Genomic DNA, 24,902 nt, shown 5'->3' on the forward strand with positions numbered 1-24,902 from the left:
TTAGATTTAATAACGTAATTTTCAAGTAGGAGAATAGTAAGGAAAAATATATACTTTTATGTATGCCAACATATATAATATAACAGTACCCACTGTTCAAGTGAAAGGGAAATTCTGGGAGCCCCTTTGACCTGGTTTCTTATGAAGTCTAATTGTTTTATCATTAAAATCCCAGTTATCATTAAAGAAGGTGTCTTGGATTTGTCTGTGCATACTCAGAAGTGTGCACAGAACAAACAGAGAGGGAAAAGAACCGCAACCAGTTTATCTTGGTTACCAAAACAAGGTGCTGGCGAGGACCAAAAGAGACGTGTGTTTTTTAGAGGGAGTGAGCTGCAGTTGGAGATGACGGGCCAAATTTACCCTCGGGTAATTTACCCTCCGGTAAATGAGTGCACCTGCTTCCACCAGGGCTGAGTTTGGCTCACATGTATATTTCCCAGCGTCACAGAAAGGGTTAGTTCCACAAGCTGTCATATTGCATAAACAGATTCTCCGCTTTAATACAATTAATTAGATTCTGAGCTTTATAGAGTGATGACCACTGACCCTCTGCATGCCCACTGTGCACAAAGCCAGGAGCAAAAAGGAGGAAGAAACAGAAACCAAGTTGAAACATTAAAACAGCTGCAATCACATGAAATACAGGGGGAAGAAACGCCGTTTCCAAAACACCAAAGCAAAACAACAAACAACAAAACAACCCCAGGGCTGGAGACGCTGCTTCGTTTGTTTTAGAGAAGTTACACAGAGTAGCTGCTTTTTTATTTTGTTGATTGTGTTGCACCAGGCCAGGTGTAGTGAAACTAATGCAATAGGGACTTCTGGAGAACAAGCCCAAGCTGCAAGGAAGCTCACAATGCAGCCCCCGCCCCCCAAAAGCTTCAAAATGCAAGACAAACCCTTCAATAAAATGTGTGTGTTCCGGGGAATGTCCCCTGCAAAATATAACAACGGGGGCTGTAGATTCAAGTTTGCAGGATAAACTCTTCAATAAACATTTGTAGGAAGGGAGGGGTCCCCCCCTTCCCTCTGGATTTACTACCTACATGACAATATAACTGAGTAATTCCTGATGAAAAGGGGAAATGTCAAAGAAATCCAGTCACTAACATCAGCCCAGCAAAAGCCAAAAAAATCACGAGTTTTATTTTTATTTTTATTTTCAGAATAAAGGAAAAAATCGACAGGATGTTTCCAGTTAAAGGCGATCCAGGCAAAAGCAGAGATGGGAGGTTTGGATGGGGAGATGTGAAATGCAAGAAATCAAGTTTCTGCGTGGAGAAGAAAATAAGAAAATGAAGCAGAACTAGAAAAATGACAAAGTGTTGAGTGCTGATTTATTGCAGAAGCCTCTGGTCATTTCCATATATTGAAATGCGCCCAAGCGGCCAGTCAGTCAATTTCCTTTGAGCTGCTGCTGCTGTCCATGGACTGCCCACGTGATTCCCCCTCCCCTTTTTTTTTTCCAGACTCTAACACCTCCCAGCCCCGATCAAGACAGGAAGGGGGTGGGGGGAGGCTGGAGAAAGGACGATCAATGTAATATGTGATTTAGAAAATAAAATAGCCGTGAACTCTGGGAGGGAGGAGTGGGGAATAGAGAGAAGTGGCTTTACAGGAAGATCAATTCAAAGTATCACACCCAGTTGCCTGTCTCTTTCTTTTAAACTACTCTAAAGAGGACGCAAAATTGTCTTACACTGTATGCAGAGAAATAGAGCTCTACATAGTGTTCACATTGGTTTCGATGCTTGTGTGTGTTTGATGTAAGGCAAATGAGCCTCATCTGAAAGCTGGTTTGCTAAGGCTTCTTTACGCATTTTTAAAAAAATCTTAGATTTTAAAAAAAAATCCAGTGAGTTGAAAAAAAAAATCAAATCAAATTGTGAAGCGTTCAATCCGTGTAAGTAGCAGGCTTTATAATTTCCAGGTGTTGGGGAAAGCCGTTGTTTTATAGCTTATACATTCCTGCTGGGAGGGTGGAGGGGCGGGCGGGGGGGGGGTGAATGAAATATCAAATCACAAACCTCTATGTGGGTTTATGATTGCATAAGAGGCTTGATCATTTCCATAGATTGAAATGTGCTGTCCTTTCCGAGACTGCCCAGCCCTTGGAGGGAGACGAGGCGCTCGATTCTGCCTTGATCAATGTTGACTATGAAGCAAGAAGGAGGAGAAGGAGGAGGGGGGAACAGGCTGGCACCAGATGGAGCAGGGTCTAGAGAAAGGTCAAGGTTAGCTCAGGCTGCTATTGAATCGGTTGCAGCCTCACAGATAGATCTCTGCCTCGGAGGCACCCACTGGGGCTTCTCAAAATCAAATCTAATAGAAAAGGCAGTCACAGAATGAAATCGCTTCATCTGAATGCTAAAATTGTTATTAGGCTACATTAGAGAGATATAAGGCACGTGATTACCAAAAAAGGAAGCATGCCTAGCAGTTTGTGCTTGAAATAAAAGCCGTGAATATGTTGATAACATCAGCAACGTGCCAGTATAATAGATAGAGAGAGAGAGAGGGAGAGATGTGTGTGTATAACAATCAGATTAACATATGCAGTTTATATATAGAGAGAACTACACTGCTAGTGGGTCATGCAATGGACTGAAGGGGAGTTCTAATGGCTACTGCAAATCTTTGAATTCGGATCTTGGTGGCAGAAGTTTGAGTTAGATAGGATGGCTGGCGTATAGTACAGTGTGCCTGTGCCTTCAGTTCAGCATTTTGTGCAGAGCATTCTGGTGTGGACCCTTTGGTCCTTTGATTATTAAATCATCCTGATGGGACGAGCACAACCAAAATGTTGTTGAGGGCCATTCTTTTCCCCTGAAATTTTCTCAGACAAAACTCTCTCCACAAGAAAATGTCATCAGGTGAACACAACATTTATATTGAAGCAAACATACCCATGTCTGTTTGGAATTGTAGTGATGGCAGTGGCTTTTCAAGATCAAAGTGAGTTCTTTCCAATTATAATGATGTCTTACACATTAATGATTCTTTAACCTACAGCACAGCCATATCTTAAAGAAGGATTTAGTCTTGTAAAATAAATGCTGGCTACACTAGATTAAACATGATGACTGCACTCCAAGGGTTAATAAATTTAGAATTAACAGATCATCCCAGCTTGATACAGCTACTATAGATGATTTAATATGCAGCCTAAGCAGGTTGACAGTCAGCTCACAGATGCAGATAAGATCAAACAGTCTCTTGATTCAATAGATTGAATGGTTGTACTGAGTGTCTGGAAGGTGAGTGACAGTATTTATATGGCAGGGGTTCTGGTAAAGAGGGGCTTCGATTCCCAACTGCTGTGTAGTCCACTGGTTTTCTTTCTTTAATGGTCAACCTTTTCCAGCAATCAACCCTGGAGTTAGCATGGGAAAAAAAATCCTCAAATATAGTTCAGGAGACTTATTTGAAGTTTTCAGTAATGGAAAGTAATAGTAATAATTATTACTATTAATAGTCTTATCTATAATTCAAATTCATTCTATATGGATAATGCTGTTACCACCACTCCAACACCCAGAAAAGTATATCTATCTATCTACACTAAAATAGCCTTGAATATCAGGCTTAAACCCACAGAGACAAGGCAGAGGTAAGGCTGGAATTCCAGGTTGTCACTCTTAACTCACTCTCTAGTGTCTATCAGTTGCAATATGTTACTGAATAGCATCACACATGGTTCTGAGACTTCTGCTATACTGAAGCAAAATGGGAGCCACCTTAAATATAGAATATGAGCCTTCTCTTTCAATTTTCTTGCCTTTGTGGCTTAAAATTTAAGGATCTGAATTACATGTAGTTTTTGTGGTTTAAATTCTCTCTCTCTCTTTTTCCTTTGCTGTAGCATTTAAACAAAAACATAAAACAATTCTCATAGAAATTGGTGAGCAATGACATGATAGACCGGTCTATAACAATTTTTATTATTTGATAAAGAGTAAGAGCTCCTCCTGAACCATTAGATTCTGTCATGCAAATACATTTCCAGGCAATTTTTAAAATGCATATGGTGTATTCTATAGACCGTCATGGGTCTTAATTGTATCATGTTATTCCATGATATGGAATTACCACAATGTTAATATAGATATTTGTAATAAAGTTAGTGCCCATCTACTGTAGCCAATTCCTAACACATATAACTTAGTTACATCATTTAGATATGTTTTAAAAAATACTAGAATACTTAGTCTACTTTCCGGACTCATGGCCTGCAAAAATTCACTTTGACAAACAAAGCCATTTTTAAGGTAATAACGTGCGGGGAATCACCTGAAAGTCATAAGATTTTTTCTCTTCAATGTTTTAACTTCTAAATCACCAAATGTATGTTTGTAAATTTTTAAAAATTAATGATATACTTGATTTAAATTTCTCTTTAGTACAGGAGCAAATGACTAAAATTAACCGCTCAATATCTGAATTAGAAAAGATAGGGTTTTATATTTTGTTTTCATGGCAATGCGATTATAGATCCATATGCAAATATAGCCAAATTTTATGAGTAGGTACATAACAGAGAAAAAGAACAATACAGTCCTTATACTAATCTACATCATGAGAACCTTTAAGATGAGTACATCAGGATATGGAGATATCGAATACATTTGTAATTAGAAAAAGGTGATGTCAAACTGTTAGCAGTTTTTGAGTACCTGGTGTGAAAGGTGAAATACTACACTTTGTAAGAAAATAATATAATATATATGAACAAATAAGAGAGAGAGAGAGAAAGCAAGAGAGACAGTAAATCCAGATATTTGTAAGAAAATTAGTAAATTAAAAAAAAGGATAAATAAATCAATCCTTCACCTGCTAAAACCTTGCTAAGGTTTTGCCCAGAGCAAATATTTATAGCTGAGCTCTGAACCTCTGAAAAAGAGAGCTGATAATGGAAACGCGGGCAGACCTTTAACTATAGCAATGCTAGGGGACACTGTTGTAATATATGTATATTTACCCATATTCGAATGCTTCAAGATTTTGCTCTCCTTTTCCTGGACAACTTGTGAGTGCAGCAGGGGGCACCACAAACATACAAATTACTTGGAATGAAGAGCTCCAGCATGCTCACGTTTCCTACTACTTGAAGGCGGAACCACTGAAACCAGTTATCTCTCAGTAATTTGCATATTTATGGTACCTCCTGTAGTTTTCTGTGATTGCTTTACAGTCAGGAAAGGTAACCGAAAAATATATATCCTCCTTTAAAAAAACGAAACAGTATCATACATGAACAGTGGCTCTGATACAAGACTATTCCTTGTAAAGTCCATGGCATGAAATTTATTTACCAAACTTTTTTTCATTTTAGGATTCGAAGGGAGTATTTTGAAAGTTACAAGGCTGAAGACCCACGGTCCATGATGCTATGAAAATTGTTGTAGAAAAGCACTTGTCATTTGAGGGGGAAATAATTAGCCTCACCATATTCGTTGAATGTATGCATCTAAGGAGGAGGCAATCCTTGGAGAATGGAAAACGCATTCAATGGACACTTAAAAAGTATAGTGTCACGGTACATATATTTTTTTAGTCCCACTCATAAGCAACGGTACAAATATGCAGTACAACTTTGAATATAAAAGCTAATTAGGTCTCAATAGAGAATAGTTTCATTTTTATTGGCTCTGAGTACCAAGGCTGACTCAGATACACCTTGTTTCTCGGACACTTTTGGCCTTCTTTGTAGAAAGAACATCCATTGCTGCATACGTTCAAACATTTTTAGTTCTGGATGATAGATTAATTACACGGCCATTAGGTCTTTAACTCACCTCACCTCCTTGTTCTAAGGTGCAGTTTTTATTGTTTTTTTCAAGGGGCTGTAGAGTACTGGATGGCTGATTTTACTGGGCCATATGTGCCATTCATTTTAACACTGAACTCCTCCCTGATTTCAGTGAGGAGTTATGTCTAAAGACTGATGGTGAAAAATGGTATATATTCTATATTTCTCTTAGGTTTTTCTATAACAGCCCTCACCATGGTATGTACGTGCTGATATATAAGCTGCAATACCTACATACAGTGCTGCCAGGTAAAGCTAGAGTGACAGCCTTAACTGTGAATTTACTTCTTCTAATGTGATGAAATCTAAACTTTACAAAAACTACACTAAATATAATTTTATGTAATTGACATCACTTTCTTATGCTAGAATACAGTTACTCACAGAACAATAGTTACCATGGAAGTAACATTGTTAACCATATTATTCTCACTGTACATCAGCTTTCTGTATAATATTATGCAGTAAACTTTTGTATTATTTGAATCAAATACAATCTTATTCAGACTAATGGCTGAGGCATCCTTTTCACTGCAGTCAGAATTTGTCTATATTGTAAAAATTATATGTACTATCAATAAGAAATGGTGACATAACTGTCCAAACTGATCAAGAAAAGATGCTCTTATCACATTATTCACCACCAATCATATTATACTTTGCTGCCACATCGTTCTTTGCAACATTAGGCTATATATCCATATTTTATTCTGACTATAGAAAGGCACATTAAAATTATTATTGCAAGCATACTATTATTCATATGCAACTTTGTACATAAAAAACAGCTGACATTAATATTGCACAGAAAAATATTATATAGTACTAATAATATCTTTGCAGCTACTTTTTCAAACTTTTTTTTAATTCACAAGAAAGATCTCAACTCATAGCTATAACTAATTCTCTTGTTTCGGTCTAGATCTTGGCACAATATATTTTAAACTCTGAGAAATGTGTGTGTTTCTCTTCTACCACTCTATAAACTAACCGTGGCCTTAAAGATTAACACTTTAAAAAATCATGTATAGGCTGGCCATTTGTGTTCTACATTTCAACACAATGTTATTTTAAATCATTGAAACACTAAGCTTTAAAAATCAGGTTAATAAAGGCATATTAACATAGAGCTAAGGCCCCAATCCAACACATACTTAATTTTAAGTATGTAAGTACTGGTTGTGTGCATTAAGATAAGCACATGCTTAAGTGTTTTTTCTGGGTCAAGGCCAAAATTTTGTCATGGTGTACCAAGCCCAAGTAGACTGCCTCCACACGGGGTATATCCATAAGGTTTACTGGAAGAAGGAATCCTTTCCTACTACACTTTTGCCCTGGCCTGCTACCCAAACATAGCTGTGCAAGGACACACAGGGAGCCCCACCCCCATCCCAGACCTGGGCTCTACAGTACACAAGATGGCATCCGCAAACTTTCTTCCCGCCCTGTGCAGCTGAAGAACTTTTTGTTTTTTGTTTGCTGAAACTTGCATTTGGAGCTTGGGATCACTGAATGAGTTTTGTCACGCTACAAAAGTGTTTGAAAAAAGCTGTTTAAGATCCAGCTCCTTAGTGCAGAAGAGGATATAGATGAATTTATATTTTAAAACAAAATAGTTGAAAATCAGTTCCTCCTCTTCTCACTTCTGAGTAGTACAGAGTTCTCTATTTCCCCCCAGGAGCTAGTTATGTCTCAACCCCCCACATGCCTGAGCATGTGTTATCATATGCAGGGCTACTCCTTGTGGCTAGGAATAGCCAATTCATACAGAACTTCTGGTGAACAGATAATTAATCTGGTGGATCAGTAATTGCACCACATGTTTTACTGGGTAGCTTAGGTCTTGCTCAGTATTGACCCAGCTCTCCTACCTTCTATCCTCTGAAACAGGGAAGGGGCGGGGGGCATGCTGGAGTTGGAGAGTGGGGATGTCAGAACCAGTGCCAACGGTTCCACATGCTATTCCATTGTGCTAGCCATCTTTGGCCTTTGGATTTACTATTATGCTCTAGCAGGAGTAAGTGCATATGTGGAGCAGTAGGTGTAATGGTATAACAATTGTAGTCAGTGTTACTCACCCCTTCCATGTGATTGGGGCTCACCTTTGTCACACTGACCCAGACCATGTGATTGGAACCAGTAAATTAAGTCCAGTTTTTACCAGAATTCCTATGTGTGAAATGTGGGAGTCAAATGTTAGGTACTGTTGGATTTCTACTGCTGCTACTGTCTGTTCTTAAAGTTACAAGGTGTGCCAGGCTTAAGGATCGTCAGTGCTGTCAGACTGGTGACCCACTGCACATTTAAAGACAAGTTGACCTACTGTTTGTTCCCATTTTGGGTGCAGTTTGTGTACCTGTTATATGGTTCTGGTTTTATTGTTATATTAGGCAAGATTTCTTTGTAGTACTTGGTAATAATTGTGCTAGCTATACTGTGTACTAGTTAGGAAAATCCTCCCATTTAGCAGCTAAAGTCAGAAACCTAATGGAGAAAAATACTTGCGTACATTAGCCGTTCTCCATGTTAGGTATGTGCTTAGGTACGCGGCTGAATTGGGGCCTGAGTGCACAATGACTTCAGGAACAAGCTCTTAGTAGTTGTTATCATCAGTATTGCAAGGCAAAAAGATAGGGCTGTATACTATTCCTGATCAGCACTGGAGTTGATGTCAAGTGGAGTTGCACGAGCAGATCAAGAACAATGTACAAGAGGCCCATCATCCTGATCACACGTCTTAGCAGATAAGCAAAGGAGGAACTGACTTTATAATATTTAGTTTTAGAATTATGTATATATTTTAAATGCTACAAATGTAGAACCCAAACCTACAGTCCGACTCTTGACCTGGGGGCAAAACTCCCACTGAAATCTATAGGAATGTTCCTCAGTTGGGACTGCAGGGTTAGGCCCATATTTTGTAATTGTTTGGGGACTCTCCAATAGAGGATCTGTGCATTGAAGGGTTGCATGGTCCGGCCCTGGAACTGGATGTTGTTGTTAAATTTTTGCAGCTCATCTTTCCAAAAAATCTTATCTTGGTCTGGCAGCCCTTGTCCATATGTAGTTTCATTGTCAGCTGGGTTTATCACAGGGGTTTTAAAAAAAATCTTCACCAAAACTAGCCATCTGTATGTAGAGTTTAAGCTTGATGTGATTTGAAATTACCAAGATAAAAATCACCCTAGGAGACAGAGGTTTATTAATGAAAAATAAAAATATTACTGTGAGTAATTCATAGAAAAACTCCTTATAACAAAAAGTAGTACAAGTTATGTATATACTCAGTGTTCAAAATCAAATACCTCAACCATTGAAAAATTTTTCAAAATGCCCAAAAGGTATTGGGCTCTGCACATGATGATTGTCCTAATGCCAAGGTATATTTGGGACTTACTTCTATATGTTCAGGAAATACAAGAAGATCAAAAGATTCTGGGAAATTGTTAACATAGATAAACAAAGTGACCAGTGCTGTCTGGGATATATCCCTGGTTCTTGCTATCCTTGCCATATGTATAGATGATCAAGTTGACCTACTCACAGTATTGAATTGTGCCAGAAATATATTTCAGATTGTTGGCTCAGTGAGCACCTGCCCTCTTTGGCACTATGTTATAAATTGGTCTGAGAGATGCTATCCCTGGAATATAGCACAATGTAATTGATGTACAAAGTGGATAAGTTTTATGAGATTTCATTTCCTCTTATCCAAGCCACTTACATTCTTTATCCAGCATGCTTAGAAGTCTCTCTTTTGTGATAGATATAACTAAGATTTCTCTTTCACATTCGTTCCCTCCTTCTGTATGTACATCTGAATGTATATATGCATGTATGCAGTCACAATAACCCCTTTGATGGTGTCACAGTTTTAACTTATACCTATACTCTGAGACCAGTACAAATTTTCATCATAACAAAAAGTCCCATTCCAAACAAAGTCGTAACTGCTTATGAAGTTTCTGTTAGAAAACAAATTCATAGCCTAGATGTGTGTAAAAGAAAAAAAAGTGTCCGAAACCGTTACAAATAATTTTGTGATGCTCTGTAAACCAAAAAACTGGTTAGCCAAATTATTTGTAAAACAATTTCACATATGGTCTGACAGTCTGTATCCCAAGTTTCAGCTCACTACAATTTAAACTGGCAAGATATAACCTCTTAAAGTTGGGGGTTCTAATAGAACACTGACAGACCTTAACTATTGTGCTTCTCTAGTAATGAAAACTCAGCTATTTCATTATGACAGTAGCTGGCAGTGGTGCTATGATTAAGAGTCTGTCAGCATTTCTATTCTAAACCCAAATTTTAAGAGGTTTTAAACTCCCATTTCTTTTAAATAATGTTGGGTTGAAAGCTGGTATACAAAATGTCGGCGTGCATATGATTTTAAAATATTTAAAAACATCTTTTGTACAAAAGATTTACAGATATCTGAATTTTATCTTTTGGGGCTGGGGTAGCATAGAATAAAATCATGCTGTAGATAAAACCAAATGTTTGATAAAAAAGAAATTATAATAGCATTTATTCTGTCTTTACCATCATTGATGCCTCCCCCGCACATGTGTGTACATACACCCACAACCACGGGTTTTTTTAAGTTTTAAAGCAAAGTTATGTAATTTTGAAAGGCTGATTTATTATTAACTTTATTAGTGTTATTTCACATTAATTTTTCAATAGCACACAGAGGATCAGGGCTCCATTGTGCTAGATGCTGTACAAATAGGAACACAGGCTGAAATCCTGACCCCATTGACTTCACTGGAGTCAGGATTTCACCCTGGGTCCCAGGTGCTTGAGGAACTTACAGCCTAACCGTACATAAGCTTGCGATCCTGCCAATGCTTACTACTGCCTGCTACGCCTGGTAATAAGCTTTTGCAGGACCCACCAGAGCTAACTTTGTAATTTTATTGTCAAACAATGTATCAGTGTTTCTTACTGTGGAAGGAGGGTATTAATAATATTTCTAGAATTTACAATTCCATTGACTTCACTGAGAGTTAGTTTTGTACTGTAAATGTTCCACTTACATTGTATCTGGCCTGATTCACCCGCAGATCAACAAGGCCCAGGAAAATAGCTTTTACCTTATCCTGTTATATAATGGGTTATGTCTATTTACGCAAAACTCCTGCTGAATGCAAGGGGAGCTTGGTGCCATAGCTCCCTTGTGTTTGATCCTAATACGTAATATGATGTCAGCAGAAGTGTCTCATACCATGTATAGATTGTAGTCATTCAGGTGAAGCCTAAAAACAATAACATTTGCACAGGACTCTTGGGGCCTGCTGCTGCTGCACCCACTGTGCAGCCCAGTCTCCCATTCAGTTAATGGGTACAAAGAAAGCAGGATTAAGACAATGGTTTATTAACTGTACTGTATTCCTTCACATCTCTAGGCCCTGATCCTGCAACATGTAGCATCTGGGCAGAGTGCGGTGCACATGAGAGCCTTGTGCCTGTAGGCAAGAAGTTGGGAAATCAGGTCCAAGCTCTTAAAAGAAGGGGTGTGTATGTGTGTGTGTTTTAATAGTAAAAATAAGTACTATTTGTTTAATAAGTATTTATTTTGTAGAATAAGTATTATTATTCATTATAGCACCTAGAGCCCCCAACTGAGACTGGACAGCAAGTCAGCAGAAGAACCAGAACCAGAAGTCAGAATTCCTGACGCCCAGTGATAGTGCCCTGCCCACTACTTCACAGAAGATGCCCCCTTTCTTGATTAGCCCTGGATTACAAAATTATACAAAATTATAACATAAAACAAATAAAACAGTAAGGAAAAGGGGTGTTACTGGCTGTTTTTTGGTTTTTGCCCCTCTCTAATCTCTCAGCATTTCTAATGCAACTACCACCTTAGCATTTTTAACAGTTGTAAAGTACCATGTTCACTTGCTTCATTTGTTAATTGGCTCACTATTGTCTTAACAATAGGTGCAAAAAAGGCTAAAATGCTTTAAAAGTACCCAGATGCTAAGGTGATAGGCACTTTCAAAATGCTGATTACATAGAGTACTGTACATAATAATAACATTGCATAGGGTGCAAAGGAGCTATAGTTAGGGCACAATGTCTTCGCTCCCATCTCCTTTCTAATGTATATCACAAAACAAACAAAACTACATTATATACCCCCTACCATTAATTAAAATAGGGCATGGTTTTGTTTAAGGGGAGTTTTTCCATTGACTTCATTGAAAGTCCTAAAATTAGTCCCTAAATAGACAAAGATGAGTAAATGTACCTATGGGCTCAGTTCTGCATGGTGGCCTGATCCTGCTAAGCATTTAAGCACATGCTTATCTTCTTTAAGCACATGGACAGTCCCAATGAAGTCAATTTAACCACTGTGGGACTATTACCTGCTTAAAGTTAAGTAGTATAGTTGTAGCCCTGTGGGTCCCAGGATATTAGAGAAACCAGGTGGGTGAGGCAATATCTTTTATTGGACCAGCTTCTCTTGCTCAGCAACAGAAGTTGGTCCAATGCAAGATATCATCTCACTCACCTTGTCTCTCTAAAGTTAAACATGCATTGAAAATGGTTTGCAGACAGAGTGCTCAACGTCTTGCAGGAACCAGGACCATCTGAGTAAAACTGCCTTTCATGTCCTCACCCAGGCTTCTGTGTTTAGGGGGTATGTTGGTGACCTTACTAACATTTGCTGCAAAAACATGGGCACGGTCAGTGGGGTGAATTAAGGGTGGGATTTCAATGTTTCAGTTCAGTTCAATGAAACTTCATTGGCATGACAAGCTACACAGCATTACCAAAGACACTTCTCCCCCAACCCTCTTTGGAGACATCCTCGGGTCTTTATCAGAGGCAAACCCACCTAAAATAGGGTTAGACACTATATTGGGGTTAGATCCCCTGTGTCCATTTGGCATTTAAACTCTGAGTGTGAACAGCTTTGCTTTGGTAGGGTTTAAGTATGAGTCCCTTAAGTTATTGTGACATATTGGATTTTGTGGTGGGGGGAGGGGGGTGTTTTGTTTTTGGATTTTTAATAGTGTCTCAGGACCAGGTACAGATCACAGAGTAAGTAGGTCACATGTAGATGGTGGTGATGCACCTTTGAAAAGGGATTACAGATACCAGAAAAGTCTGGTCTCCAGATTCAATAGGCAGCAACAGATTATATGTGTTTATTTATGTATTTTAAGTCAATAAAGGTGTTGGCTCTAAAGGCAGGCAGTGCCTAGTGTATTTTAATCTTGTCATTTCCATTGAGATGGACCTTTAACCCTTTCCAGCCTGAATCCCAATCACCAGACAATTCCCCAGCACTAGAGCTGTGGCTGTATTAAGATCCCTTGCAGGAGCTGTTTGTTGACCACATTCACGTTCAGAGCCCTGAAGCTAAAAGCACTTTACACCATAAAATAAAAGCACTGTCTTTTTTTCTAAAAGGTTACGTCTGGAGGCCACGCTGCTCATACTTCATACAGAAAACTACTGAAAGGGCTATGAAATCCTCTATGATTTACACTCTCTCTCAGTGCATTAGGATATAGATCTACTCGACTCTAAAAATACTGTGGAGTTTCTAACCGACCTGAATATATGTGCATTATTTCAGAAAGTCTGTTAGAAAACTTGTCAACACATTATAAAGCATAAACCAGGACTTGGCCATTAAATACAGCCATCAGAGACAGAATATATATTGCAGGAAGTGCTGAGAAAAGTTCTTGCGTTCAAAAAAGGTCTATTAGCTAAGAGTTTACACATATTACACCAAAGGGTTTAGGGAGAGCCCATGGACCATAATTACTAGGCATAAATGGAATCAGTAAAGGTTTTACAGCCCCAAACGCAGTTAACTGGACTGCCAGAAAATATTTTTAACATTGTCATAATTTATTACCCATCAAGCGTCACATCAAGGATTGTAATACTTATGTTGTACCCACGTGTTCTAGTTAAACTACCGCTTTCACTCCTCCTATCCCCCAAAATCCGCCTGCATCGTTAATCTGCGGTGATATAATATTAAAAAAAGGCCCCTGACTCCTTTTCTTTCTTGAGTTTAGTTACCTTGCTGAAATCACATGGCAATGCAAAGTGATGGGGAGAAAAGAGAGAAAGAGAAGCGCAATTGTGATCAAATACCAATATTAATTATAATCCAGACAAGATGAAATATTGTTTTAGGCGAAAGACTTTCCATTTAAATCGAAGATTTTATGATGCTGAAATCAAGTATATGCTAATGGTGGAAACCGTCTAGCTGCCACTCACAAAAGCATCTGTAAAATTGGCTTTTTAATGTATGTCTTAAGATGTGGTTTAGGAAGTCACCTCTGGAATCTAAAGCATAGTGCAATAATAAAACAGATCTAGATGTAACTAAGTGCTTAATTTCCTATGATTTTAAAAAGAAAATCAATAAAATGTTGCCGGTTATTTATTGGAAATAACCACAGATAGGTATTCGGATGTTAGGTTGGCTTCAGAGAGCGCACAACTGCGTAATGAATTGTAATTCAGAAGACTGTTAAGTATGAACCACAGAACCTTTCAGGGGTAATAAAGTCATTACTTTTTACACTGCAGCCACCTTGAAAAGCTTTATACACGCTATTATATATAAATCAAATCACATATGTATCCACAAGTACACACACATCTATTTATATACGTTCTGTAAAGGAACGTATGTTTAGATACAGAAGTACTCTGAAATGCAGTGTGATACCCAAAGAATGAGGCAGTTTGCTATTGTCACCTGAAATTATTTTTATTTTTAAAAACCCTCATACAGAATACATATTTACTTTCTGCCTGCCTGCCCCCCCCCCCAAAAGCAGAGAAATGAGATTCATTTATAGCTCGAAGGAGTCTGTTTAAATAAGAGCAAGACAAAAATAGTGGCGTAAGACAGATGCTGACCTGCTCTGAAGAGCCCATGAAAAAGAGGAAATCGTGTCAGGTACGTGGTTACAGAGGCTTACTGCAAATAAATCCCGCATCTTCACAGGCTTTGGGGATTCATTTTTTTTTTTACATGGGGGAGGGGGGGACACACCCTCATAGTGGTGAACATCAACCTCTCCTTTTCCCGTTCAGAAGCACTCGCTCCACTGCGCGTTGTAGAAACACACTCATTTTAATAAGGTTAAAACTTTACCCAGGGAAGCAAGCCCGTGAAAGCAGGATTAGCAATTGAATCTCTCGCTGTAGGTAGTTATCAAATGAAGCTGGACCATAAAACTGTGGCAAAGTGTGTGTGTGTGTGTGTGTGTGTGTGTGTGTGTGTGTGTGTGTTTAAAAAAACAAAAGCAGGTTAACCTGCATAAGCGACACCTCTTGGCTGAGGAACACAATGATGGGGAAAGTGCATTAATAAAACAGATCTAGTGCTTGAGGGGGAAGCTATTGCGCTTCATGACAGGAGAGAGATCACCGCTAAGTAGTTAGATGGATTCACCTGCAGCACTTGATCAGTCCCTTTGAAACCGCCTGGCACACACTTCCTACCTGCCTCACTTTCCCTCACTCCTCGCCTGGGCTAGACAGCCGGGGGAAGCAGCAGCGATGCTGGGGGAAGTCGAGGCTTTAAGGGATGTTTGAGAATAAACTTCAGATTGTAGGGGGTGCTATTGCTGTACCATTGACGTGAAACTGAAAGTATCCCACACCAGAATGAAACAGACCTGTGACAACAGCAGCGTGTGTGTGTGTTTCTCCATTAAAGAGACAGGGTCTCGTTTCCAACAGGTCTCCTCTAATTTCTCCACAGACGCTCCCCAAAGGGCGTTTATAACCCAGCGCGTGCACTGATCACACATTCACACACACACAAAAGGAGCCGTCCGATCGGAAGCGGCTGAGAATTCAGCGACAGCCCCGACCACTTGCATTCCCTGCTGCTTCTGTGAACAAACTGAAAGATTTCCATTCCCTCCCCCCCCCCGCTCTCCCTGGGTAACGTCATTATTACAGTTTTGCGTGTTAAAATATTTCTTACAGTCACAGCAAGCTTCTTCTTTCCCCTTCCTGTGCTAGATCCACTTCTTCCCTCCTTTGCACCTTTTCTCTCTGTCCCTCTCTCTGCGTTCTCCTCGCGGGAGGCTGCTGGGGCGTGCGCTCAGAGCTCGGGCTCGCCACGGCACGCGCTTTATACCAGTTCTGCGGAATAATTGCCACAAACGCTCTCTTCCTCCTCTCCCGCTTATCCTTATTGCAACCCGCTCCCGCCCCGGGCCCGGCGTGGGGGAATGTGTGTGTGTCCCCGGTAAGTTACAACCCACGCTGCTGCCGCATCCTCAGTCCCATCTCCCGCCGCTTCTCTGCGCCCCTCTGACCATAGCTCGGCTTGGGTCGCCCTGCTTCTTGTCAGTAGCGTAGCTGTGTTTTGTGCCCCGCGCATTGCTTCCTGCGCTCCCGTTTCTTTCGTTTTATTAGACCCAGTCACTGCTCGTTACAGCTCAGAGCCCGGCTTGGCTTTTATTTATTTAGTTATTGGACTGGGGGGTATGAAGTTCCACCGCCTTCCCTTTGCCTTCTCTGCTCCTGCAGCTTCTCACCCTCCGCTTCTTTTCTCCTGGACTCTGAAACTCTTCTCCTTGCTCCCCTCTCCAAGCTGAAAGGAAGGAGGCTGGTCCTGGCCGCCTCTCCCCCCTTTGCTCCAAGTGCAGAACTTTTCTCGTGCGACCCCCTGGCCCACTCTCTGCCTTTGTGCTGCCTGCCAGGGACTGTCCCTGCGCCTCGGGGCTTTGCTCGTGTGGTGGTGTAAAGTTTTTAATTCCCTGGCTTTGCCTGTTGGGTGGGCTCCCAGATACCTGCCTGGCCTCCCCCTCCTGGGAGCATCCCATCGCATTTCACTTGGGCGATCCTCTCTTCTTTTTTCAGCGGGGGTGTGTGTGTGTGTGTACCGCTGTTTTTATTTATTTATTTATTTATTATTCCCTCGCCCCTCCTGGCCACTAGTGCGTTTGCCTTCTCCACTGCACTCCTCTGCGGCCACTTCTGCACGGCGTGCCCGGCTCCTTTCCCCTCCACCCCAACCCCCCTACTCTTCGAAGCAGCGTGCGCCTGATGTCTAGTGCCCCCCCTCCCTCTTCCCCCCTCCCCGCTCCCCCCTGCGATCACTGTCCATTGGCTTGTCCTGGTCTCTTTTTCATGTCCAGCCCCTGATGAGTGTCCATTGGTGTTGCCTTCCTCTTCCCTCCTCCCCCTCTCTCCAGCTTGCCCTGCCCATGTTTTGTATGTCTCTGTCCATCCAGGCTCCTGACGTTCAAGTTCGCAGGGACGTCACGTCCGCACTTGAACTTGCAGCTCAGGGGGGCTTTTGCCATTTTTTTCATCTCTCTCTCTCCTTCTCTCTCTCTCTCTCCCTCTCTCTCTCTCTTTTTTTCTTGCACAAAAAAAAAAAAAAAAAAAAAAAAAGCCATGACTGCTATCCCACAATTCATCTTCCCTGCGCCATCTTTGTATTATTTCTAATTTATTTTGGATGTCAAAAGACATTGATGAAGATATTTTCTCTGGAGTCTCCTTCCTTTCTCACCCGGCTCTCCCGATGTGAACCGAGCGGCTCACAAGCCACCGCAGCCACCAACCCACCATGTCTCGCCGCAAGCAAGGCAAACCCCAGCACTTAAGCAAGCGGGAATTTTCGCGTAAGTAACCCAAAGAGCAACGTGCATTTATTTCATGCCTCCTTCGCGCGGGTTATTTTATTTCGGAGAAGTGGAGAAAGCGGGCGAGAGGGGTGGAAATGCACTAAACCTGGGCTCGGAATTTCCCCCCCTCTCCGTCTCTCTCTAATTAAATCACCTCGATCACTTTTCTTTTCTTTGCTCCTGGAGCATGCCCCCTTCTCACTCACTCACTCTCTCTTCCTTCTTTTCTTTTTCACCGCCCCCCGCTTTGATTTTATTTTATTTTTTAAATTGTGCCATTGTGACTTGGGAAAACAGCAACACTCCCAGTTTGCAGCGAGGTGCAGAATTTGTTCTTGCGGTGGGGGGAAGGTGGGAAGTGCAAAGAAATCCCCGCAGGAGAGACAGACTGGACATTGGACGCACAGACAGACAGACAAGAGATTATGGTCAAGTGGAGTGAGAAGAAAAGTCCAGGGGCGAGTGGTTTTAGCCAGATCCCCATCTCTCCCGAGCGAAACCTTGTTGCGTACCGGCGGGGGGGCAGGGCAATGTCCCCCCTTTTGTTTCCGCTCCCAGACGTGGGGTGTTTGTCCCGCTCTCTCCTGCTCCTCTTTTCCCTCCGCGGCGAAAGGGCAAAAGGGGCAGCAGCGGCTGCTTGTGCTGTCCGGAGCCATCGTTGGCTTTCCCCGGGGCTCCGCCACAATCGGACCTTCCCCCAGCCAACCGACTCATGCCAGCCTTCCCCCCACTCCTCCCCTCCTCCCTCTCCCCCCAACTCCTGCCTGCAAACTTGGGCTGCTTGGCTCGGCTGCACGGAGCAGAGCGAGCGAGCGAGAGGAATTCCCTCCTCTCTTGCTTACTATTTTTTGGAAGATTTTCAAAAAAAGTGGAAGTGGATTTTGATTGGGAAAAATCTCGTGTCTGAATGTTTACAAGCACCGCGTGTGCGGGGAGCCTCCTGCCAACAAGCAGAGACAAGAGCAAACCCAAGCAAAGCACACACACATACATACACACACACACACAGAAAAACAAACCCCCAAACCCAACCAACTATCGTCACTGTCACGATCAAATTTAAAAAAAAAAAAACATTCCCGGGGACATTTTAAAAAAATACTATTCGTCACAAAAATCCTCCCACTCTTTCACTCCCCCCCCCCAACAAAACACAAAAGCTGGATGCAAGGTAAGCAAGGTCGCTGCATACACAACAAAAGGGAACTCGGATCTGGAGCGGGTGGGAGGGAAGAAGAGAGAAAATATTTTATTTTTTGGGCGGTTGGAAAGCAAAAAGATGCACGTTTGTATTTTATTTCCCCCAGTATTCCAGGTGTTTTTCTCCCCTCCTAGGGACCGTCTGCTTCAGTGCAATTTCGCTGTCTGCAAACAACCTCCCCCTCCTCTCTCTCTCTCTGTAAAAGTTTACAATGCAATTTCCCCACTCAGATGCATAGATATTTGGAACAAGATTTGCACATAGTCCGTTGGAGAATGTTAACGCTTTGGATAAAACAGCTCCCGTAAAGCCAGGGGAAGCCAAAATATTTGCATTCGTAAAGTTTTCTTTAAAGTAAGACTCCTTTACGGTTCTCTTCTCTCCACCCCTCATTGTTTTAGTCATTTGCTACCAGTTCTAAGGACTTTTTGAAATGCAAAACGTTGTGTTATGTTATGTATTGCAACATAACTGTCACATTTCTGGAGGTGCTATCTCTTCCAGAACATGCTGCAGGAACCCACCCCCCTCCGCCCCATTCCTCCGCGAGCTGCCGAAACTGGTGCCGACACTAGTAACCTATGTTACTTTAAATATATATATATATATACCAGACTGCATTCATCCTTAGGGTTTATTTGCGCGCGTGTGTTAGACTCACTTGTCACAGAATAATTGAAAGATTAGATTTACATCCCCNTATATATATATATATATATATATACACCAGACTGCATTCATCCTTAGGGTTTATTTGCGCGCGTGTGTTAGACTCACTTGTCACAGAATAATTGAAAGATTAGATTTACATCCCCAAATCCTTCCCCAGTCGTGCTAGGTTTCCCCCTGACTTGACAATTCCGTATGTAATATACAGGTACATATTTAAGTTATTAATTTTTTTTGCTGGCAGTGTAATTGCCATTTGGTATATTTCTCCCTTTGAGATCTGGGAGGCTTAGAGGGGGGGCGAGATGTGTGTGGAGTTGGATTTTAAAAAATTGGTTAAGGATAGGTTTGCATGTGAGTTTCAGTCGCTAGGAGGCAGAACAAGATCAAAAAAGCACAACGAACTTGAACCTGATCAGTTTCACCACGTCTTTAATTCTCGGCATTTTCGTTTAGGAAGGAGGGAGGGCGGGTTTTCTTTCTTTCTTTCTTCCCCCCCTTTCCCCCTTTCTTTCTCCCCCCTCCCCCTTTCTTTGTTCTTAATTTTGCCTTGTTTTATGGCTGGTAAGGAAACAGGAACGCAGCCCGTAGACCCCACACTGGAGAAAAGACCCAGTAATGTTTGTTTTAACGCCGTCCCAGTCCGTTCAGAGCAGCAAACGATTTCCGAGGATCGCGAGGACTAGCAAGTTGGCCCTTCATTTCCCCTCACTCACCCGACGGCCGATCAAACCGTGGGGGTCACAGAAGGGCTTGGGAGCCTTTCCAGGCGGCGCTGGGCTGGCTGGCATCCCTTCCGTCTAGTCGTAGCTTTGCACGATGCTGTGGCACATGGAAAGCAAAAGACCCCCCCCCTCCCCCCCAAAAAGCTTGAAACACTCTTTCGAAGGGGAAGCCTAGGGTCTCCGGGGGAGTCGAGTGGCACCTTCTCTTCGGTGACTTTGTGTTTGTTTTGCTTACTTGGACACATCTGCTTTTGTTCTCCCCCCCCCCCCCCAAAAAAAAAAAAAAAAAACCGGATCGGGTCATTTAAACTCTCGCTACAGGCCCATCCGAGGCAAAGGCAATCCTCGTGAGCAGGGGGGTTGGGGTGGAGAAGCGGGAGCCCCAGCCGAAAAGGGAGAAGGCACCTTGCTGGCTCGCACGTGTTTGCACTAGGCTTCCGATCCACGCTGCTCCCATTGTGCCGCTTGCTCAGTCCTTTCCAAGTTCGCTCTCCCCTGTTTTTCTTTCCTTCCTTCCCTCACCGCGCTCCCGCTTTCTGTTTTAAAACACCGACCACTAGCCCACATTATTAGCCATCATTTGTTCACTTAGACTGTAAGACAATCCCACACTTGAAGGCAAACTTGGACTAGACAGTCACTCTCTCTTTCTCCCCTGATTTTCTTTTTTGTCTTCTCAGCTGGACACAGCCCTGTCTGCTGCTGGGGTATTTAGACGTCTCTGTCTTGCTGAATCCATACTGATACATTCCACCCCCCCCCAACGCAGAATTGGTGCTTTTTCTTCCATTGCGTCCCTCACACTTCTTTTGAGACAAAAATCCATTTAACTTGATATAGAAGGTGGTGTTATTTTGGTGGATGTTGGTGGGGAATGGGGGAAGGGGGAGAGAGAGGCTAGAAATACATGCATCTGAAGAAGTGGTTTTTTTTACCCACAAAAGCTTATGCCCAAATAAATCTGCTAGTCTTTAAGGTGCCACCAGACTACTCGTTGTTTTTGTAGAAATACATGTTTATGGAAGAGCAATTTCCATTAAAAATATAGACAAATGATTAGATACCCAGGAAGGAGCTTTTGATTGCCCCAAAATTAAAAAGATGTATACTGCAAATCAGTGGCAAGATTTTTTTTTTAAACAGCAGAAATAATAAAAACACATTTTGCTGTCTCTCAGAGCATCAGGAGCCAAATGTTTTGTAATGAACACGGTGCCAGAGGTATTTCATACATTAGTATATAATTCTTGTTAATTAGCAATAATTTACCTTAAGAGCATAGAAAATGTTGAGGTTACAGGTTTTATATCTGTACATTTGATCATCTTGTTATTTTCGAGAACTTTGCCTCCTATAAAATTAATTAGGTGAAATGTGGAGGTGTAATCAGCAACCTCTGAATTACCACTTCATTTCCTGGTTTTGATTGTAAATCAGCCCAGTCAGTACAGTCTTTAGCAAAGTCTATTTTTGTTTAGCATTACTTTTAACTATCTGATATCTGAGCACAATATTCTCTTTCATTGCTGAGTAATATTGACAATTTCAGAAAAAAATCAGGCCAAGGAATAAATATTACAATTGAGTAATTATTGTGCAAAGTTCCAGTCAAAACAGTTATAAGGAGAATATCAATTTTTAAAAATATTTTGCTACTTTGAGTTATTAAACTAAAAGTTACAATTACTGCTTAACACAAAAATACCTTTTTTTTGTAGAAAGGATCTGATGGAATGACTTCCATATTCAGTTAATCACTTTGTGCAAATGCAAACAGTTGTTACTTGAGAAAATGACATAGACAGACATTTCAGAAACATTCCTGTTTCTTTTTCTATGCCAGAAAAGTGTAAATGCATGTTGTGTATTATCTTTTGGTCAGTAAGTTTAGAAGAAAACCCAAATGATTACGATATTGTTTTTATTAATATGAATATAACCTTCATATTCCTGTAGTTGACCTTATGTTAAATTAGGAGTAGCACTAGAGGCAAGAAATTATGGAATGTATCAGTGTGTCCTACTTGGAGCTAAGGTACGGTAAGGTGCTCTTTCAATATTATTTTACACAGCACAACTGGGAGCTACTCCAGATCTTCCTCCTCAATATTCAGCCTAGGTAGGGTTGAAATAAATTTAACCTGAGTTCACTGGATTTTTGCACTTTATCAAAATCTGTTCCAATATTCTGCAGTCAAATTAAAATCTATTTTTTGATTCTCTGTGGCTTTAAGTTCATTAAATGTGAAATTGGCAGCTTGCTAAAGAAGGTCAGACTGATTAACTGTTTAAGAGTTGTAGTGGGTCTCACTTTCATTAACTGGCAACATTTTGAGGCATTTTATGTTTTGTAGTGTCAGCTCATTTTGGTTGTTGTTGTTGTTGTTGTTAGTATATGTATTATGTTGCATAGGGAAGAGAAATACCAACAGTTTTTTTTCTTGCAAGGTTATAGTGATGAATACTGCATACATATTGCCAAGATATTTCAGTACAAAGTTAACAAAAGCAAACAGAAAAGAAAGGCATGTCTGCCTTGTTATACAATCCACTGACGACTATGTGTGTAGAAATAGTCTCATAATGAAGCTTTTTGGAGCTCATTCAGAAAATTAGTCAACTTTGACAACATTAGGCAAGGTATTTCAAGTTTAAAGAAAGGTCTTTTCACCGTTGTTATGAAATGTGGCATTCAGTTGACCATACTGATTTATGTATGATGAAGACCACAATTGCTAACATATTTAGAATAATTTAGGCATTCCTTTCTTCAGAATGAAAAAAAAAAACAAAACAAAAAACCCCAATTGGCTTATTTTCTTAATTATGCAAAAGTATCCTGTTTAGTTAATGTGTCTAAGTAGAATTGCCAGTGAATTTGATATTTCTTTAATTTCTGGAAAGTATTGCTATTTAGCTTCCTTATTTATTAATTTTGTCTTTTTTCCCATGATTAGTTCACATGTTTTCAATTTTTAAACGGAATATATAATATACATATATAATCATACGTACATACACATATAGTACAGGGCTATGTAGCCCCTGTGTGTGTGTGCGCGTCCACGACCTATGTGGCTTTTCACGTGTATGTTCATATATTTGCATGCACACACGCACACACACACATACCTAACTCACAGTTCAATGTTTCAAAACGTATGACTTGGTCATCGATATATTGCTATTACATGACCAAGTCATACATTACACATGCGCGCCTGCGTGTGCGCGCGCACACACACACAAATGCACACACACACACACACACACACACACACACATGTAAAGCTTCACTCATAAATACATAAACATAAATAAAACCTCTGGCAACAAAGAACAGTATTGGCTTATCTTCATGATACCATAGTTGTCTCACAATAATTTTTTTCACAGCTGTTATTTTAATTTTTACTATTAAATCGTTCCTTCAAATTAGAACTTTGTCTAAATCCAGGAATATAGATAAGATTGCAGGTTCCATTCTGACAGTTCTACATATTACAGCTGCTTTCTCAAAATATATTCCCTATCAACACCGATAACTACATTTGCTTCTTGTTTGTCTGATAACGTGCTATCTGTTCATGTAGTGCAGGTTTAATTTTTTCATCCTATAATTATTCCAAACATGGTATGGCATCCATGAACAGGGGGCTCAACAACATGATTTTCTCTCTCCCCACCTTCCCCTTCTTTTCACAAGAGCTCTAATGATTCTCCTTTTGTTTCTTAAACTGCAGCTGAACCTCTTGAAGCCATTCTTACTGATGATGAACCAGAGCATGGCACGTTGGGAGCTCCAGAAGGGGATCATGACCTCCTTACTTGTGGCCAGTGTCAGATGAACTTCCCATTGGGGGACATTCTTATTTTTATTGAGCACAAACGGAAACAATGCAATGGCAGTCTCTGCTTAGAGAAGGCTGTGGATAAGCCACCTTCACCCTCACCAAGTGAGCTGAAAAAAGCATCCAATCCTGTGGAGGTTGGCATCCAGGTCACACCAGAGGATGACGATTGTTTATCAACGTCATCTAGAGGAATCTGCCCTAAACAGGAACATATAGCAGGTAAATTGAAGCAAGGAGAAGCATTTACAAGTTTATTTCCATGTTCAGTCAAACTGTAGTAATAATGCTCACAGTTGTGAAGTGCTGTGTCTGTTTTTCCATTCTATTCACCATGACAGCCAACATGTTAAATACCCTGCATTTCAGTTCATATTAAGTACACAAAAAATATTTCCAAGTGTCTGAGTAGTTTTAGCATCAACAGGCCCATGCAACGCTAGTGTGTATTTTCAACAGGGTTTGCTGGGATTCTGTTTTCTTAATTGTATATAGTATAGAAGCTGTCTCCTAGTGTGTTGCCTATCTTAATTCCATATATGTATATTTTACACCCTGCTGTGTTATACAGGAACTAGCTTTACAGTCTTTTGTTAACTCAGGGGTGAAAGAGTTAATTGAGCATCAGCTTGCCTTGGATCCATATTGGCTGTCAGCGTATGGACTGTAATTAAACACAGCCCCATGGCAAAGTGACACCACCGACCTTGACTTTAAGATGCCATTTTCGACTGGCCAGGCCAGAGTAGAGAGGGCAGTTGCTGAAGCGCACAGACATGCTTATTCGAAAAGTTTAAGGGCATGTTGGAAATTTCAAAAGGTTGGTTTGACAGGAAAGGCCGCTGTCTGCAGCCTGCCTCCTCAGCCAAATGATAAATGCTTCTCTGTGCTCTCTCTTGTCTCTGATGTGGTTTTGACAGATGTATCTTGATTTTGTTTGCGGTTTACACAACCACATGTCACCCGTACAAATGTCCAAGACCGAATTCTGTTTTGCAC

At 40.9% G+C, this 24,902-nt stretch overlaps 1 protein-coding gene and 1 long non-coding RNA gene across 4 annotated transcripts in view; both read left to right on the forward strand.

Annotated features, from left to right (window-relative positions):
- The window catches only part of LOC117875586, a 74,866-nt gene extending 73,337 nt beyond the window's left edge, over positions 1-1,529 (forward strand). Inside the window, exon 3 of the long non-coding RNA XR_004645293.1 lies at positions 1,170-1,529. This is a non-coding gene — a long non-coding RNA (uncharacterized LOC117875586). The remainder of the gene's footprint in view (positions 1-1,169) is intronic.
- A 14,321-nt stretch (positions 1,530-15,850) lies between these two features.
- Positions 15,851-24,902, forward strand: part of BCL11A (BAF chromatin remodeling complex subunit BCL11A) — a 100,707-nt gene continuing 91,655 nt past the window's right edge. The window contains exons 1-2 of one of the 3 annotated variants that reach the window (XM_034764280.1): positions 15,851-17,454; positions 23,796-24,125. In XM_034764280.1, the coding sequence (XP_034620171.1) occupies positions 17,400-17,454; positions 23,796-24,125 (385 nt within the window). In that variant the 5' untranslated portion in view covers positions 15,851-17,399. The remainder of the gene's footprint in view (positions 17,455-23,795; positions 24,126-24,902) is intronic. The other 2 variants (XM_034764279.1, XM_034764278.1) reach the window with 2 other exon arrangements.

This window comes from Trachemys scripta, chromosome 3 (assembly GCF_013100865.1).
Source record: "Trachemys scripta elegans isolate TJP31775 chromosome 3, CAS_Tse_1.0, whole genome shotgun sequence".
NCBI classification, from domain to species: Eukaryota; Metazoa; Chordata; order Testudines; family Emydidae; genus Trachemys; species Trachemys scripta.